At 50.0% G+C, this 17,671-nt stretch overlaps 1 protein-coding gene across 1 annotated transcript; it reads right to left on the reverse strand.

Annotated features, from left to right (window-relative positions):
• Positions 1–4,582: 4,582 nt before the first annotated feature.
• Positions 4,583–8,800, reverse strand: KLK14 (kallikrein related peptidase 14). Its single transcript, XM_045988358.1, has 5 exons — positions 8,761–8,800; positions 7,744–7,915; positions 5,595–5,848; positions 5,320–5,456; positions 4,583–4,735 (listed from the first exon to the last, which is right to left on the reverse strand). Exons 1-5 carry the CDS (start codon positions 8,798–8,800, stop codon positions 4,583–4,585), a joined length of 756 nt encoding a protein of 251 aa, XP_045844314.1.
• Positions 8,801–17,671: the final 8,871 nt, after the last annotated feature.

Here is a 17,671-nt window from a genome sequence, read left to right on the forward strand (position 1 = left end):
ATTCTGCTTGACTTTTATCCAAGGCACTCCCATCTGTAATACTTCGTGTTTTACTTATTCATTTATGTGTTTCCTGTGTGCCTCTCCTTTCAAAGTGAGTTTCCTGGGGGCAGAGGTGCTTATCTGTTTTGCTTATCTGCCATAAAATGCAATGACTATTTGCTGGATGAATATTCAAAAAATATTGAACAAAGACAAATAGTCACTAAAATTCAATGAATATTCATGTATGTCACATGCGGATGTCACTTACATTTGCAGAATGAATTGAAAGCATTGCTGAGGGTGTGGGAAGACAGGAATCCTTCTAATCTAGACAAAAACCTGCCAGTTCTTGGTGCAATTAATCAAGAGTGGGTCTTCTGGTCCAATGATCCCACTTCTGTGAATATTCCAGAGAAGTCTTCTGTAGGCACGTAAGGGGGCATATCCTCAAATAGTCATTGCACTATGGCTTGGGTAGTGGAGGGAACCTAAGTGTCCATCCTTAAAGAACTGGGTAGTTAAATGTGGTGGACGTCTACAGTGAGTTGTCCTTCTCTAATATGCTTTGTGTCCCTGAGGATCCTATTAAAATGCAGGTTCTGGTTCATTTGGACTGGGGTGGGGCCCAAGACTCTGACCTCTACAAGCTCCAGGTAATTCCAGTGCTGCTGTTCCCTAGACCCCACTTTGAGAAGCAAGGGTATAGACTAGAGTCGTGCTCACCAATGGAAGTTTGTGTGATGGTGGAAATGCTCCATTTATCGGTACTGTCCAAAATGGCAGCCGCTAGCCACATACAGTTATTGAGCACTGGGAATGTGGCGAGAAGAGTTAAGGAAAGGAATCTTTTTTTTTAAATTAATTAATTTATTTTTTCAGCGTAACAGTATTCATTGTTACTGCACAACACCCAGTGCTCCATGCAATACGTGCCCTCCCTATTACCCACCACCTGGTTCCCCCAACCCTCAGGTGGTTTTTCAGAGTCCACAGTCTCTTATGGTTCACCTCCCCTTCCAATTTCCCTCAACTTCATTCTCCTCTCCATCTCCCAATGTTAAGGAAAGGAATCTTAACATGTATTCAATTTAGTTAATTTTAATTTAAAAATTAAAGGAGGGTGTGTGGCCAGTGGCTACCATATTGGACAGCACAGATGGAGAACACTCTAGCAATGAAAAGCAATAAATTAAATGAGCAAACAGCAACATGGAGAGGTTGCTAACACAGTGTTTGATGGGATAAGATCTTATATTTTATACCTCAACCTTGGGGCATCTGGCTGACTCAGTCAGTAGAGCATGTGACTTTTTTTTTTTTAAAGATTTTATTTGTTTATATGGCAGACAGAGATCACAAGCAGGCAGAGAGGCAGGCAGAGAGAGAGGAGGAAGCAGTCTCCCCTCTGAGCAGAGAGCCCGATGCGGGGCTCGATCCCAGGACCCTGAGATCATGACCTGAGCGGAAGGCAGAGGCTTAACCCACTGAGCTACCCAGGTGCCCCAGAGCATGTGACTCTTGATCTCAAGGTTGTGAGTTTGAGCCCCATGTTGGGCGTAGAGCCAACTTAAAAAAAAAAAATACCTCAACCGGACTTCTCACCGACACCTACCTTCCATGTACCCCATATCATCAAACTTAAGACGTTGGTGACTGTATTTGCACTATTACTTTGCATACCTCTGAGATAGAGAAAGAAGCTGTCAATTAAATTATGATATAAAGCTAAGATACTAAGATGCCTTCTGGTTTCAGAATTGTGAAAAATGTGAAGCAATGTACATATGAGAAGCAATAAAGTGTGGTACTCAACCATCACAGTGGGGGGTACAGTTGGGCAATCAGGTTAAAGTAATCTTTGATCTAAACTACTCTTATTTAGCTTTTTGGATGCAGGCTAAGAATCACAGCATGGACTGTGTCTTCACCTCACTAGGGCCTCAAATCTCTCCCAGGACACAGCCGCTCTAGTCCTGTTTCCTCCACAGAGCTTGTATGGCTGCTACATATGAGAGCCAAGGTGCGTCTGCATCCCTGGGACAGAAGGTGCAGCCTCCATGTCCCAACAATCGCTGGAGCTGCCGGAACCACGTGGGTCCCAGATCTACCACCTGAGAACTCTCGGGTCCTGGGCTGCCCCCCACAAGAGAACAAGTGAACACTGGTGAGACCACACCGGCTTCTACTCCCGCTGAGCTCTGCAGTATCCCAGCGCAGAACCATGAGGAAATAGATGCTAGGATCATTGGGTGATTTCTAGGCAGACTTGTCCTGTGCTGTGCTGGTAAGGATTTAACCAAAAAAGCTTTTACCATTTTCTGTGGTGTAAATACTCCTCCTTGGGCTGATATCAACCTACCAGTGCAATGTCACAGGGCACAGAATTGGAAAGAGATGTGAAGAGCTCGCTGTTACAGATGTAATTAATACAATAGACAAACATAACTTCAAAGCATAAATATTAGTTTAAATAATTAGGAATTGATGAATGTTGAGTATTTATGGACCTTGTTTTTAATATTCATATTTAATTATAAGTTCATGTAATTTAATTTTTAATAACGGTTGTATTTACCACCTGGCTCTCAAAATTCCTAAAGATTAGCCAGTTGGCTCTTACGGGGGCTGGTATGAGCTGGTTCTGGCACTCTCTTCTTTACTTTACCTTTATTTTATTTTTTAAAGGTTTTATTTTTAAGTAATCTCTACACCCAACGTGGGGCTTGAACCTACAACCCCCAGATCAAGAGTTGCATGCTCCATCGACTGAGCCAGCCAGGTGCCCCTCTACTTTACTCTTAAATTATGCTTGTTTCTTGTCTGTCACTTTCGGCTGGAGTCTAAGCTCAGTGAGGGGAAGCATTTAGATTCATCTGGCTTGTTCAGAGCTCAACTTCCCAGAACTTAGAACAATGGCTGGTGTACTGTAGGGGCCCCAAAAATCATCTTTGGTGAATATAAGAGAGAGAATGAGATTCCTAACACAATGGCTTCATGTAAATTAGAAGCAATAGCTTGTGATGAGGCATGTTTTGCAATGATGCACGGTATTCAGGGCCATTTGTGTTGGTGCCTGTGGGGAGGGAGGGTACTGGAGTCAGGGATGACAGATGGAATAAAGAAATAAAATGAGAGCAGGTCTCTGCCAGGACTTGAACTCCAGAGGGTGATTAACTCAACTCTCTTCACCTGAGATCTGATTAGGAAAAAGAGGACCTTTTTTTTTTTTTTTTCAGCATAACAGTATTCATTGTTTTTGCACAACACCCAGTGCTCCATGCAAAACGTGCCCTCCCTATTACCCACCACCTGTTCCCCCCAACCTCCCACCCCTGACCCTTCAAAACCCTCAGGTTGTTTTTCAGAGTCCATAGTCTCTTATGGTTCGCCTCCCCTTCCAATTTTTTTTTTTTAAACATATAATGTATTTTTATCCCCAGGGGTACAGGTCTGTGAATCGCCAGGTTTACACACTTCACAGCACTCACGATAGCACATACCCTCCCCAATGTCCATAACCCCCTCCCCCTCTCCGAACCCCACCTCCCCCCCCCCCGCAACCCCCAGTTTGTTTTGTGGGATTAAGAGTCATTTATGGTTTGTCTCCCTCCCAATCCCATCTTGTTTCATTTATTCTTCTCCTATCGCACTAACCCCCCATGTTGCTTCTCCATGTAAAGAGGACCTTTTTATATGCATAGGGTTTTCCAAGAAACAGAGTGAGTCTTTGCCCTCTCTGCTGTGGACATCAGCAGTCCCTGCTCACAGGGCCCAGAGCTGAGGCTCAGGGAGGGCAGTCTTGCTCAGGGTCAGGCTGAAAGACTGGGCGTTTCCTTCTACCACACCAGACACTGTGGCTGGGGAGTGCCCCCAGAGAGCAACACACACCCCACTCAGCCTTTGTCAGGAACACAGTTCCTGGCTGGGCACCATGAAGCCACTGTAGGCATATCCATAGGATGAAGTAAATGAGCTAATGAATGGAATTTAGGATTCTTCAATTTTTATTATTAGTTATCTGGTTTTTATTTTTATTTTATTTATTTATTTTTAAAGATTTTATTTATCTATTGACAGAGAGAGAGTGAGAGAGAGAGGACAAGCAGGGGGAGTGGCAGAGGGAGGGAGAAGTAGACTTCCTGCTGAGCAGCGAGCCTGATGTGGGGCCCTGTCCCGGACCCTGGGATCAAGACCTGAAAAGGCAGATGCCTAACCAACTGAGCCACCCAGGCGCCCCTGTTTATCTGGTTTTTAGAGACACTAAGAGTTTTGGAAAATGTCTTCTTTGGGGTATGGTGCAAGTTTTGTGCTTTCATGTTCCTATCCTTGTACCTAAGGGTCCTTGAATGATATTGTGGGGGTGTGGAGAGAAATCCTGAAGGAACTTCTCTGGGAAAGGAGAGTTCTGGGCCAGGAGTCCAGATCAAGAGGCCTGGACCCTGGGTCTGAGGGAGGAGGGGCTGGGGGCTGGGATCCCTGGGTCTGAGGGAGGAGTGGGCTGGGGGCCACTTTTTTTGGGGGCCACCCAGGGTCTTGGTGTGGAGAGAGCAATATCACCAACACCAGCAGATGGGCTGGTGTTCAGTTACACCAGCAATCATTTGCTCCGTATGGTTTTCTGGATCCAAGTTTGGTACTTGCACAGGTTGGTGTAGACTCCAGGATAGCCAGGAAGGGCGCAACGTTCCATCCCCCAGGACACAAGGCCCTGGAGCTGTCCTTTGCACACCAGGGGTCCCCCCGAGTCACCCTAAAGGGGAGAGGCCGAAATGGAGACACCCATGGACAGATGGTCAGAGGCATGGGTGTGGAAAACCCAAGAGGCAAAGGCGAGGAAGGAGGTGGGCTGAGAGCCCTGGCAGGGCTCTGGAGATATCAGCCGGAAGGGTTGGGGTCACTGCCTTCCCTCTTCCCTGGTTCCTGCTGTCTCTTCCTCTTGGGGCTCACTACGCTGCTCTAGAAACTGTGCATGCTTCTTTATCTCCCCGTCTCTGGAGTCACCTCTCAGGGATGGGCTAAGGTCTCTAGAGTTCCTGAGCACAGATTTCCCAATGCCCATATGTAACAACGAGAGCACCACTACTTTCCATGCACTACCACTTCACTCCACCACCTCCACTAAGAGGTGATACCCCCACCTGACAGATGAGTAAACTCAGGCAGAGGGGGATTAGGTCTGTTATCCAAGGGTGTACAACTAGGAGCAGCCCAGCTGTTACAATCTCTCTCAGTCTATGGGAGGCCTCTGCTGATTTTCATGCTCCTGAGATCCTTTGAAACCCAAGTCCCAGCCCCAAACAATCCCCCTCCCCCAGCTCTCCTCTTGGGCCTCACCTGACAGGAGTCCTTCCCACCTTGGGGGACACCTGCACAGACCATGCCAGCAGTGATGGCTTGGGAATAAGCCCGCCGACACTCCTGATCCGAGGAGATGTTGATGTTCACACACTGCAGGGAGTTGGGGTAACTGACTGGGGGGCACAGAAGGGTTACAAATGAGGGTTCTACCTTCCAGCAGGACCAGGAGTCTGGGGACTGACCTCCTCCTCCCTCAGACCAAGTTGTCCAGGCCCCCCAGCCCTTCCTTCCCAGGATGTGGGAGTACTCACCAATGGGGCTAGATGTGGTGCCCCAGCCTGACACACGGCAGGGGGTTCCTGGGCTCGCGCAGGAGCTGGCTATGGTGATGGGCCTCACCGCCCTCCCCAGCCGAACGGGCCGCTCCAGCTGCAGCAGCATCAGGTCGTTATTGTGAGTCCGGGAGTTGTATTGGGGGTGTGGCACCTGACGAACCACACGTAGCACCTGCTGGGTGGCCTCCCAGTTCTTCAGGTTATGCTTGCCCAGGGCTACGTGAAGGATCCTGGCCCATAAACCCCAAAAGTTGCACTGCTCAGGATCTGACCTGGAGACCCCTGCCCACCCTCTGGCCCCATTCTCTTCCCTGGTGATGAATTTTCCACAAGTCTGAGCTGCTTATGGAGCATTTGATGGACTGCTGTGCTCTTCTTTCCCACAAGCTGGGCATTCTCTCTTGGGCCAATCCTACCATCCACCCCTTCCTCTTTTGAGCTATGCTCTGCTTTCTGGCTTGGGTGTAAGGTGATAATTGCGAGTTCTTGGCTCAGTGTTGGGTTCTAGGCTCTGAATTCCAAGTGAGAGTCTGGGCTATGGCTCTAGGCTCTAAATCAGGATTGATATCCTGGACTAGGCTCCAGGGAGGCTCCATCCTGGTCCCAGCCTGGCCCCTGGGTTCTAGATATTTTGAACGTTTGAGTCTAAGCTAGGATCTGGGCTTTCTAGATTGCTTATGGATCATGGCATACTTTCTAGATATGGGTATGAGCTTCTGGTGTTAGGATAGGCTGTGGGTTCTATTTTGAGCTCCGTATTATGGTTTGAGTATGGGTTCTAGAATGTTGATTTGAGCTCTTAGTCTTAGGGTAGTCTCAATTCTAGATTGAGCAATGGATTCTGGACATCGATACAAACTTCAGTTTCTAAGTTGCTAGGTTGAGTTCTGGGTTCCTGCTTAAGTTTTGGTTTATGACCTGGGTTTTAAACAATGGCTTGAGCTCTGTGTTTGAGCTTAGGGTCCTGAACATCAGTCTGAGTTCTTGATTCTTGGCTAGGCTTTGTTTCAAATGGAATTACAGTTATGATCTGGGCTCTTGCTTCTAGACTCTGGTCTGAGCCCTTGACCTCAGCTTGAGCTCTGGCTTCTAGATGGAGCTCCAGAAACTTCGGATCCAAGTTTCTAGATGTTGCCTCGCATTCTGAGCTTTGCATTCTAGACTCTGCACTAGGTTTTGGGCTCTGGGTTCTACATCAAACTTTAGTTTATGGCATTAGATCTGGTTTATAGGCACTGGGTGGGCTCTTTTCTTGGATCTGGGTTCTATGTTTAGGTCTAGACTCTTGGAGGGGCTCTGAGTTCTGTATGGGGCTTCAGATTATGGCCTGCAGTTGGACACTAGCTTGAAGTTTGGGTTCCAGCTGCTAAAAAAGAAGCTGTAGACTAGATTCTGAATTAAACATTGCCCCTAGAATAGGTTCTGGGTCTGTCTGTTCTACATTCTGAGCTATATGTTCTAGCTGTAAACAGGGTTCTGGATTTATGGCTGGACTGCAGGTCTGGACTAGACTTTGAATTCTAAGTATTGAGAGGTGTTCTGAGTTACTGAATGTAGACTGTACCCTAAACTGAACCATCAATTTGGAATGGGCTCCTAATCTTAGTCTCTACATAGAGCTTGGCCTCTAGATAGATCTCCAGATTATATTAGGTTCTACTGTATGGGACTCTACACTGGCCTATGGGTCCTAAACTGTCAATCTGCTTTCAGAATCTAAACCGAGGGGCAGCTGGGTGTCTCATTCAGTTGAGCGTCAGACTCGTGGTTTGGCTGGGATTGTGACCTCAGGGTGGTGGGATTGAGCTCTGCCTTCGGCCCTGCTCTCAGTTTGGAATCTGCTGGAGATTCTGTCTCTCCCTCTGCCTTTACCCCTGATCTCTCTCTCTCTCTCTAAATAAACAAAATCTTAAAAAAAAAAAAAAAGAATCTAAACTGAGTTCAAGATTTATGGCTGGATTCCATATTCTGAGCTGTGCTGGTAATTTTAGGTCTTATCTAGACCCCAAACCAGGCCCCAGCTACTACATTAGGTCCAACACAATGGTCTGGTTTCTTAGCTGAGCTCTGGGGCTCTGGACTCTGGAATTCACTTGGAACAAGAGTAGGGGAGGGGATTACTCACGGGCGTGCACAGTGAGCAGCAGTGATGGCCCACTGGCCTGACAGCAGGGCCCCTCCACAGAGGAAACGACGAAAGGGACCTGCCAGTAGGGCTGCCTGCCATGGCTGGGAGTTCTGGACGCATGTGTAACCACCAATTATCTTGTTCTCATCCCTTTGGCTCTGTGCCATGGCTAGGAACAGGCAGGGATGGGGTGGGGAAAGCAGATGAACAAATGCTCTTCACCTCCCAACTCTCTAGGACGTCTGGGACCCACAAATCCCTTTTTATAACCTACCCCCTAAACTACCCATCTCTATCTGCCCACGCAGTATGAGATCTGCAAGATATGCCAAATGTTGGCCATTATCAGCCAACACCTCCCCCCCTCACCTCCATAGTACAGCACTTGATCCCACGGCCACCTCATCCAGGGCTCTGACATATCTACTACCTTTGATTTTATTCTCCCATGAGTAGTTTATATCATCACTTCTCATAACATGTCACAATCCCCCCCCATTAATCTTTCTTGAACACATTCAAGGCCCCCATATGGCCCCCCCCAGGACCCACCGTCTTCCCACTGTCTTGCCCCACACCCACTCCATCTGCCGATCCTCACGCCTCCCTGTGAGCCCACCCTCCAACCCCCTACCATCACCCTTACCCCCATCACCGCCAACAACATGCCATCTTGCCGTTAGTTCTACAGCCTCCTTATTTATTTATTTATTTGTTTGTTTATTTATTTATTTATTTTTTGCAGCCTCCTTTTAAATAAAACCCAGACAGGACTGGACAGTTCTCCACAAGTCCTCATTTATTCCTTCCCATCTCCTTCAACTCTGGTACCCTCATATCTCCTGATACCTCCACAACTCAGAACCTAGGCCTCCTCAGTCAAGACCCCCAAAACCATACCCATACCTTCTCACCAGGTCACCCCAGAGTACATTGGGTCCCTGGGAACCCTCCCCATCTCTTCTCAGCATCTCCAGGGGACCGTCCTTACCTCAGACCCCACTGCTGTCTTACCTAGAGCCACGATCTGGAATGCTGTCAGCAGGAAGAACATTCTGGGGGCTGGGGGTTGGGCTCCGGCAAATGCAGACAGAAAGTGAGAGAGAAGCAGGCTGCAAGAAACCCAGAGTTTGAGGGACAGAGAGGACCTTACACAGAGACCAAGACCTTTGGAGACATGGATGTACCTCTGTGTGTGGAGGACGTGGCGGTGGTGTCTTGCCTCCCTGTCACCCTGGGGAGGCCTTTTATCCTGGTCTGGGCAACTGGCCCGGCCTCCTGCCCTTCTGACATTTTTTTTAATAGCCTGGTTCCTATTCCAGGGCTCCCTGTCCTATCTCCTCCCTCCCCTCTCTGGCCAGAGAAGCAGCCACAACATTAATGAGAACCCGCCCAGTGATGGTGTTTAATCTGGGAGGAACCTCGGGAGGGAGGACCCCAGGGCAAGGTGAACAGGATGGGGGTCTCATGGGAAGATGCTGGGAGGGGTGGGGGACAGAGACACAGAGAAGTCTGGGAAATGAAAGAGAAGTCACATATGACCCAGAGATAGGGTCAGAGAAACACAGGCCAGAGAGAGAAGAGTCAGAGGGAGAGAGACTAGGGAAAGATGGGGAAGGGGAAGGAAGATGAATGTGGACACAGGGACAGAGGAGGCAGATGCGAGGAAAGACAAGGGAACAGGGGAAGCCCAGAAACAGAGATTCATGGAGAGGGCAGAGTGGGAAAGCAGAGGGCAGTGGTGGGGAACAGAGGGAAGAGGCTGGGGGGTGGGTGGCGGGAGGCACGGGTTGGGGGGAGGACAGGGATGGTGCAGACAAGTGCTGATGCACTGGAGAGGAGGAGGAGGAAGATGAAGGACAAGGCAGAGGAGGGGGAGACAGAGGGAATGAAAGGTAACACAGGTGATGGGGACACCCACAGAGGAGACAGGAAGCATGGAAGGTGACAGTTGCCATGAGGAGGGAGGGAGGGGTGGGGCTGGGAACTGGCAGGAGACAGGATGGGCGGGAGGCACCTGGGACTGCCTTGTTCCCCTAGGCTTTTGTGGTTCCTACAGTCTTGGGAGTTTGGGGAGCAGGGGCCCCAGCAGGGAGGAGGGGGGTCAGTACAGAACTGGGGTCCTTCAGCTGAGGCTCTACAGAGGGGCAGGGTGGATTGGGGACAGAGACAGAGATGGAGACCCAGAGAGAGGGAGAGAGACAGTGGTGAGGTGGGAAGGGGCTCCAGGTGGCCAAGGAGGGGCTCTGGGTTCGAGGGACCCCTCCTAACTTGGGGCAAGGCCCACTCCCCTCAGCACCTCCCCAGCCTCTTAAATTCCTTAATGACTGCAGTTTGTCCCTGGGCCTGAGCAGGGCACGGTGACTCAGGAGGCAACCTCTGCACTCTCCTTCTCCTGACACCACTGCACGGCCCCCCCATCCCCCACCCAGCCTGGCTACCAAACCACTTTCCTCCCTCTCTGCCTGGTCTGCTGCTTAGCCCCTGTCTCTCTCCCTGGGGACTCACTCCGGGCATTTGAACCCACACGCCCACCTTCCTGTGTGCACTTCTGTTTCCTGTGATCTGGTTCTGAGGGGCTGAAGTGACGTCAGCTCTGACTCCGGCAAACCAGAAGGGTGGGATGCTGAACAGAAGGAAAGACCACCCCTAGGGCATAGGGGGCCTGGGAGGGGGCTGTCTGCACCTGGGGACCCTCATGGTGACACGGATGTACACATGACATAACCTTCCATGGAAACACCATGCAGGGGCACCTGGGTGGCTCGGTTAAGCTGCCTTCGGCTCAGGGCTCAGATCATGACCCCAGGACCGCAGGGAGCCTGCTTCTCCCTCTCCCTCTGCCTGCTGCTCGCCCTGCTTGTGCTCTCTCCATCAAATAAATAAAAATCCTAAAAAAAAAAAAAGAAAGAAACACCTATGCACACACGAACACAGGCAAACTTATGCACAGAGACCTGGAACTAGAACTTAAGAGTCTGGCTACTGGCCCTCGGGGATTTCCTGGGACTGATACAGCCTGCAGGAATTTATCTATGGCAACATCGCCACGAGGGGAAGCTGAGGGAAGGAGTCCATGGGACTCTACCATTTGAACAACTTCTTACAGTCCGTATTTCCTTTTATTTTTCTCTCCATAATGTATTTCAAAATAAACAGCGACAAAACAGAATTTCCGGGTAAAGGCGAGCTCACCCCCTCCATCTGAGCATAAACCTTGATTTGATGGACTCAGGGGGACCCTCTGCTGAGTTGAAAGGCTCTGGTAAGCACGAGGTCTCCCTCCACCCAAAAAGAAGGCTCTGAGGGGCGCCTGAATGGCTCAGTCAGCTGTGCATCTGTCTTCAGCTCAGGTCATGATCCTGGGGTCCTGGGATGGAGCCCTGGGTCGGGCTCCGTTTTCAGTGTGGTCTGCAGTTTGCAGACCCTCTCCTGTTTGTGCTCTCCGTCTCCTGACACCCCAGGTGTCTCCTGACACCCTCTTTGCCCCTCTGCCTGTTCATGATCTCTCCCTCTATCAAATAATAAATAAAATCTTTAAAAAAATTTTAAGTAAAATAAAAGTAAAAAAATTTAAGTAAAATAAAATAAAAAGTAAAAATTTTAAGTAAAAAAAATTTTAAGCAGAAGCCTTCAGTGAACCCAAGGGAGCCCTAGCGAAAGGCTAGCCCGTGCACCCCAAGTATGCTCCCCTCCTTCTCGCTCCCCAGCCCAGCCCCCGTCCTTGCATGCTCCACCGGGTTACTCAGCACCCTCCTGCCAGAATCCAAAACCTGGGCTGCCTGCTCACCACTCCACCCACCACCTTAGCAGTGTTGTTGGCCCTGACATGGGTGTGCAAAAGATACTCAGTGAGTGAATGAACGAATGAACAAACAAATGAACAAACAGATGGCCAGAGTCCTTGCCTTCAAGGAGCTCATGGTCTGGTGGGAAAGGCCAATGGGGCAATAGGAAACTTGGTCCTGGGGGTGATGTGCCCCTGACAAGGAATGTGGAAGGGCCTGATAGAACCCCAGGAGTGGGGAAGGGTTCCCAAAGGGCGGGTTGTCTCAGCTGGGGCCTGTGGTGAATGAGTAGGAGTTCGCCAGGGGGATGGAGGGAGTGTAGGGTGGTGGGGGGGAGCAGGGGGAGAGGGGAAGGGCTTGAGTAGAGACCTCCAGGCAGGAGGATGGTGACAGAGCTCAGAGGGCTGGAGGGAAAGGTGGCCAGGAAAAGTAGAAGCTCAAGGGCGATTCTGAGCAGGGGAGAGAAGAGCCCTTAGGATCCTCAGTGGAGACCTATCTCTGGAGCTTAGGAGAGCTGTTTGGTTAGAGACAGCGGTGGGGCATTATTAGCTCAAGTGGCATGGAAGCCAGAGTGCCTGCAGCCCACGTAGGGAGACTATATCTAGCGAGAGGACCAGGGACATCTGCCCAGAACCCTAAGGAAGACCCTGGTTTAGGGGGCAGGGTGCTGAGAAGGAGCAAGGGGAGAGCTAGAAAGAACACCAGGAAGGGGTGGTGCTGGGAAAGTTAAGATAATTTTCCAGGTAGGAAGAGATATGTGGGACCCAGCTGGGCAGCGGGGAGCCTGGAAGGTTTTCATGGCTGGTGGGACTGGAAGGGGGGTTGGGAGGTTGGGGAGGAGGTGGTGAGTGAAGACAGCCCTTAGATGGGGCAGGGGCAAGACGTGTGTGACCATCCCAGGTTGGTGAGGAGAGCGAAAGGACATAAATAGCTCCCATTTACTGAGGGCTTGGCACAGCCAAGCGCTGTGCTATGTTCTTTTGTTTTTGTCCGTTAATGCTCAAAGCTTTTAAAAAATTGATTTGCGGGACGCCTGACTAGCTCAGTTGGTGGAGTATGGGACTCCGGATCTCTGGGTAGTGAGTTTTGAGCCCCATGTTGGGTGTAGAGATTAATTAACAATAAAATCTTTAAAAAATACAAAAATTGAGGGCTGCCTGGGTGGCTCAGTCGGTTAAGCAGCTGGCTCTCGATTTCAGCTCAGGTCATGATCTCGGGGTCCTGGGACGACTCCACAACCCGGCTCTGTGTTCAGCAGGGAGTCTGCTTGAGGATTCTGTCTCTCCCTCTCCCTCTGCGCCTTCCCCTGCTCTCTCTCTCTCAAATAAATACATTTTTTAAAGAAATACAAAAAAACTAAAATTTTGATTTCCTTTTTTATTGTGGTAAAATATACAGAACATAAAATTCACCACCTAAATCATTTCTAAGTGGACAGTTCAGTGGCCTGAGGCTGCCATCCATCTCCGAAAGCTTCTGTCTTTCCCAGCCGGAGCTCTGTCCCTGTTCAGCACTTCCTCCCCATCCCCTCACCCAGCCCTGCCCTCCCTGCCCCCACCTCCATCTGCTTTCCACTTCCGTGGATGTGACCACTGGCGTTCCCTCACAGAAGTGTAATCACTTTGTGACTGGTTTATTTCCCTGAGCACAACGTCCTCAAAGTTCATGTTGTAGTGTGTGTCAGAATTTCCTTCCTTTCTAAGGTGGAATCATCTTTCATTGCCCATTTTGTTTTACCAAGGGTGTTCTCGTGGGGGTTCACTTCTTTCCTTCTTCCTCCCTCCCTGTCTCCCTCTCCCTCCTGCCTTCCTTCACTCTCCTTCCTTCCATTCAACAACGCAGAGTACCCACTGTGCAGGATTCACGGTTCCGAGCCCTGAGGATATAACCATGAACCAGACAGAAATCCCTGCCCTGCTGAAGCTTACATCCTAGAAGTGGGGGCAACCAAGAGAAAGTTAAATAAGTATAATACATAATATTTTAATTTATCAGTGCTATGAAAAATAGTAAGAAAGTAGGGAGTGGAGTAGGGTCAAGGAAGTCCCAACTGAGGTGACCTTCGGGCAAAGACGAAAAATAGTTGGGTATCTCCAGGGGAAGACTATTCCAGACAGAAGGAGCAACAGTGCAAAAGTCCTGAGGTGTGTCTGGGGACCAGGGAGGAGGCCAGCATGGCTGGAGCAGAGTGAGTCATGGAAATTGTGGACCCTATGGGATAGGTACTATCTTGTCCCCATTTTACAGATGGAGAAACTGAGGCTGAGGAGAGGTGGCTGGTCCAGGGTCAGCCAGCTGGTCAGTTCAAGAGGAAGTATACAAACTCCAGGACTATAGGAATCTCCGCTCCACTATGAGAATCTTCTATTGTCTTCCAAGGCGATTTGAGGGTCAATTCCATTTATACACGGATTTGGGTGTCCAACACAGTTTTAGCACATTTTTCATAAATTAACTCACCAAACCCTTCCCATGGTTTCGTGAGAAAGACGCTCTTATTATCTTCAATGTACAGATGAGGAAGAGAAGTTGCCCGCCCAAGTTTACACAACGCTGAATGGTGGCCCCATGGTTCTATGATTTGAACTCAGGTGGAGAGCTTTTAAAAACCACAGGGAATGAGATGCCCAAGAACAAAGCGGCGGATGGTGCAACTGCCAGAGTGGTGGGATTAGCTCCAGACAGGAGGAAAGACGCCTCTTCCATTGTTCCAGGAAGGAAGGAGGAAAGGGCGGGTGAGGTTTCGGGTGGGGTGTGGGTCCTGTGGCAGGAAGAGGAGGGAGAGTCCTTGGGTTGGCTTCTGTTTCCTCCTGGAAGATCGATGCCAGCTCACCTCAAGGGGCACCTGGGCGGGTGGGGTTGGGGTGGTGAGGGCCGTGGAGAAGGTGCCCCAGTGAAGTTGGCAGTCAGGAATTTAAAGGGGCATCATTTGAGCAGTTGGATGATTTTGTTTTGTTTTTCTCCAGCAAAGAGGCACATGTAGGACTGAGTGGTGGTGGGAGGGGTGCCAAGACAAGGGAGTTGAGACTCGAGGTTGGGGAAAGGGGTGGACCGTGGGGTGTAGGAAGTGCAGACAGAGGGGCTTGGCAGAGGTTGCATGAGGGGGTCAGGGTGCCTTTGAGCCAGAAGAACAGGTAGGGCAGAGCCACCCACACCTCTGGGAGCACGAGAGGCTGTGGTCAGGGAGTGGGATGTGGGTTTTGTGGCTTCAGAGGTGGAGCCTTTCTGGACGGAGATAGGGGCCAGGGTGCTGCCGTGGGAACGGGGGACAGGGGAAGTCGTCCCAGACCACATTGAGGCCAGGGTGGGGGGATGCTGCAAAACCAGGGGGTCCTCTTCAACACTCCTGGCCTTGTTGTCAGGGAATGCCCATCTCCGTCTTCACTTAAAATAAACATCAGGCAGGTTTGCCAAAGACCACATAAACATCATCACGTTTAATCCCCACAGCAGCTTTATGAGGCTTAGACACTCTTACTAGCACCGTGTTACAGGGGAGGAAGCGGGATCTCAGACAAAAGTCTCTCGTGCAAGTGGCATAGCCAGGCTTGGGACCTGGGTCATCCAACTGTTAAACGCCATGCTGCTCTGCCTTTAAATCTGGTTGTGTGCCATTGAGGGCAGGAAGTCCTCTGCTGGATCCCCAGCCCCTGGGACAGCCCAGCATTCAATGAATGCTTGTGGAATGAGCACACAGACCCTCACCTCTGCCTTGTTGGGCCCCTGACCAGCTCTTGATTGGCGGTTTTTCTAGTACCTCCATGTGCCACATCTCTGTTCATCCCCCCCATTGGCCTTGTGTGGTGCACACATAATCGTTCCCATTTTATAGATGGAGAAAACCCAGAGAAATGAGGTTAGTCGCCCAACTTTGCATGGTGAGCAAGGGGCGCAGCTGGGATTCAAACCTCAGCCTGTCTGACTCGATGCCCCTCTACTGCTGATCTCACATGTCTCTTTGATTACCCAAACTTTCTGGGTAATCTCTCAGATGTCTCTGACTCAGCACCTGTATCTGCTACGTGCCAGGCAGCCTCTGTATGCACACCTGGGCACCCTTGATGCCAGATCAACAGGCAGCAAACATTTCTGCCCCACCTCCCTCCATCTTTATTATCTCCCACTTATTTCTGTTTAAAAAGTGGGAGAAGATGGGTCCACCCCCACCGTCCCCCTGGTCTTCCCCTTGTTGATAAATGACACCATCCTTTTCCCTGTTGCTCAGGTCAAAAGCCAGGAGTGGTCCTGGATCCCTCCCTCACTCCCACCTCCCACTTTGGCAATTCCTGTCACCTTAGCGCCAAAATAGTCGTGGAATCCACCCACTGCCCTCCTGTCTTACCAAGCCACATTTATCTCTCACCCGGACAAGTGCGGCAGCCTAACAAGTCTCACTGCTTCCACATTTGACCCCTGTTCCCACCTTCCCGCACCCTTGCCACGTCCAAGTCCAAGCAGCAACGTGTTCCTAAAGTATGAAACAGTATCATGTTACAACCTGCTTAAAACCCATCTATGATTCCCCACTGCAAATAAATAAAATCCAGATTCCTCCTAGGCATTCTGTCTGGCTTATGTCCATCCCTCCAAGCTCATCACTCCATCATGCACGATGCCTCAGCTCCCTTGGACTTCTTTGATTTTCTCAGCATGGTAGTTGTCTTCCCAATATAGGGTCTTCGTCTTTGCTGTTTGCCTGGGACACCCTTCCTGCCACTGTGCCTATGATCACCTTGTCCGGAGCAGACATTCCCTTCTAGTTTCTACCTCAGCCCCTTCTACCATAGCCCTTTCTATGCTTTATTTCAATCTACATTGCTTTATGTGTTTGCTTCCTTGTTTATTGTCTTTTTTTTTCTCTCTCTCTATGGCATTTATTACAGTCAGATGTCCCTCACATCTTATTTACTTGCTTTCTTTTGGATTCTGTTTCCCATAACTAGAGTGTCATCTCTGACAGGGCAGGGGGGTTTGACTTCCTTATCTGATCTGTGCCCTGGCACATAGCAGGTACACAGTAAACATTTGTGGAATGAAGTAACATCTCTCTCACTTGAACTGAGGCTTCATGAGGGCTGGTACCTTGTCTTGCAGCTTCACTGCTGAATCCCCTGAGACGAGTCTGCTCCCTGACATGAGGTGAGGTGCTCTATAAACAGGCCCAAGGAGTGAGATTATCTCAAAGCCTTCTCTTCTCCAGGATCTCTGCTTCTACCAAAAAATCCACTTGCCTCCAGAATTCCCGACTCCCTCCAGATATCTGCTTCCTTCCAGAATCTCTGTACCCAATGCTTCTACCTCTTCAGACCTGACACTAGACTCCAATTACCCAGGCTTGGGAGAGCACACATGGGGGAAGATGGGAAAGCCCATCTTTCTGAGACTAGGCTTCCAATCCCTAAGGGAAAGAAAGCTTCCAGCTCTGGGGGATGAGGTTTCTGCATCATCAGCCTTGATCCTTTCACCAGATCCACAGCCATATGCAACAAGACTGAAGGATCCCTTGTGTTTATGTGGGGGCCGCAGTTTGCAAGGCCAAAGACCACAGCAAAAGTCCCCCTCCGTGATGACTAGGGCTCCCGTCTCAGCAACATCCCCACTCCGCCCTCCAAGCTTACTATGGCTTTCTCCCTCAGCAAAAGACTGTCCCGTGTTTACTATGGCCATCTGCCTGAGTGGCAAACATCTTTATTTCTGTTCGGTCTGTCTAGGACGGACTTCTCTTGTACTGGGGTTCATGTGGGAACTCTTATGCTTAGAAAACACAGCCTAGAGTTTAGTAGGATTCCCAGCCCTTGGTGAGTGCTTCCTAAATAGCCCTCATATCCATTTCCACCATCCCACTCCCTTTCTGCTGCTCTGTTTTGGCTTCTCCCTGCAGTCTTCCTGGACAGGGCCCCAGAAGGAGCTTTCTGGTACTCAGGGCTAGTCCTGTCTGCTCCGAACCCTTCCTAGGGCCGGTGTTAGCCCCAGCAGACAGTCCTCGGTGTGTAGCAGCTCCCCACCAGCCATCTCACCCTGGGAGCAGCCATTCCACACAGGTTCTAGGTGCTTCCTTACCTGCAGACCTCTGTACCTGCTGTTCTCTCAGCCTTGTCTCCCTCCCATTGCTTTCTGGTGCTCATTTTTTTTTCCTT

Source organism: Meles meles, chromosome 19, assembly GCF_922984935.1.
Source record: "Meles meles chromosome 19, mMelMel3.1 paternal haplotype, whole genome shotgun sequence".
NCBI lineage: Eukaryota > Metazoa > Chordata > Mammalia > Carnivora > Mustelidae > Meles > Meles meles.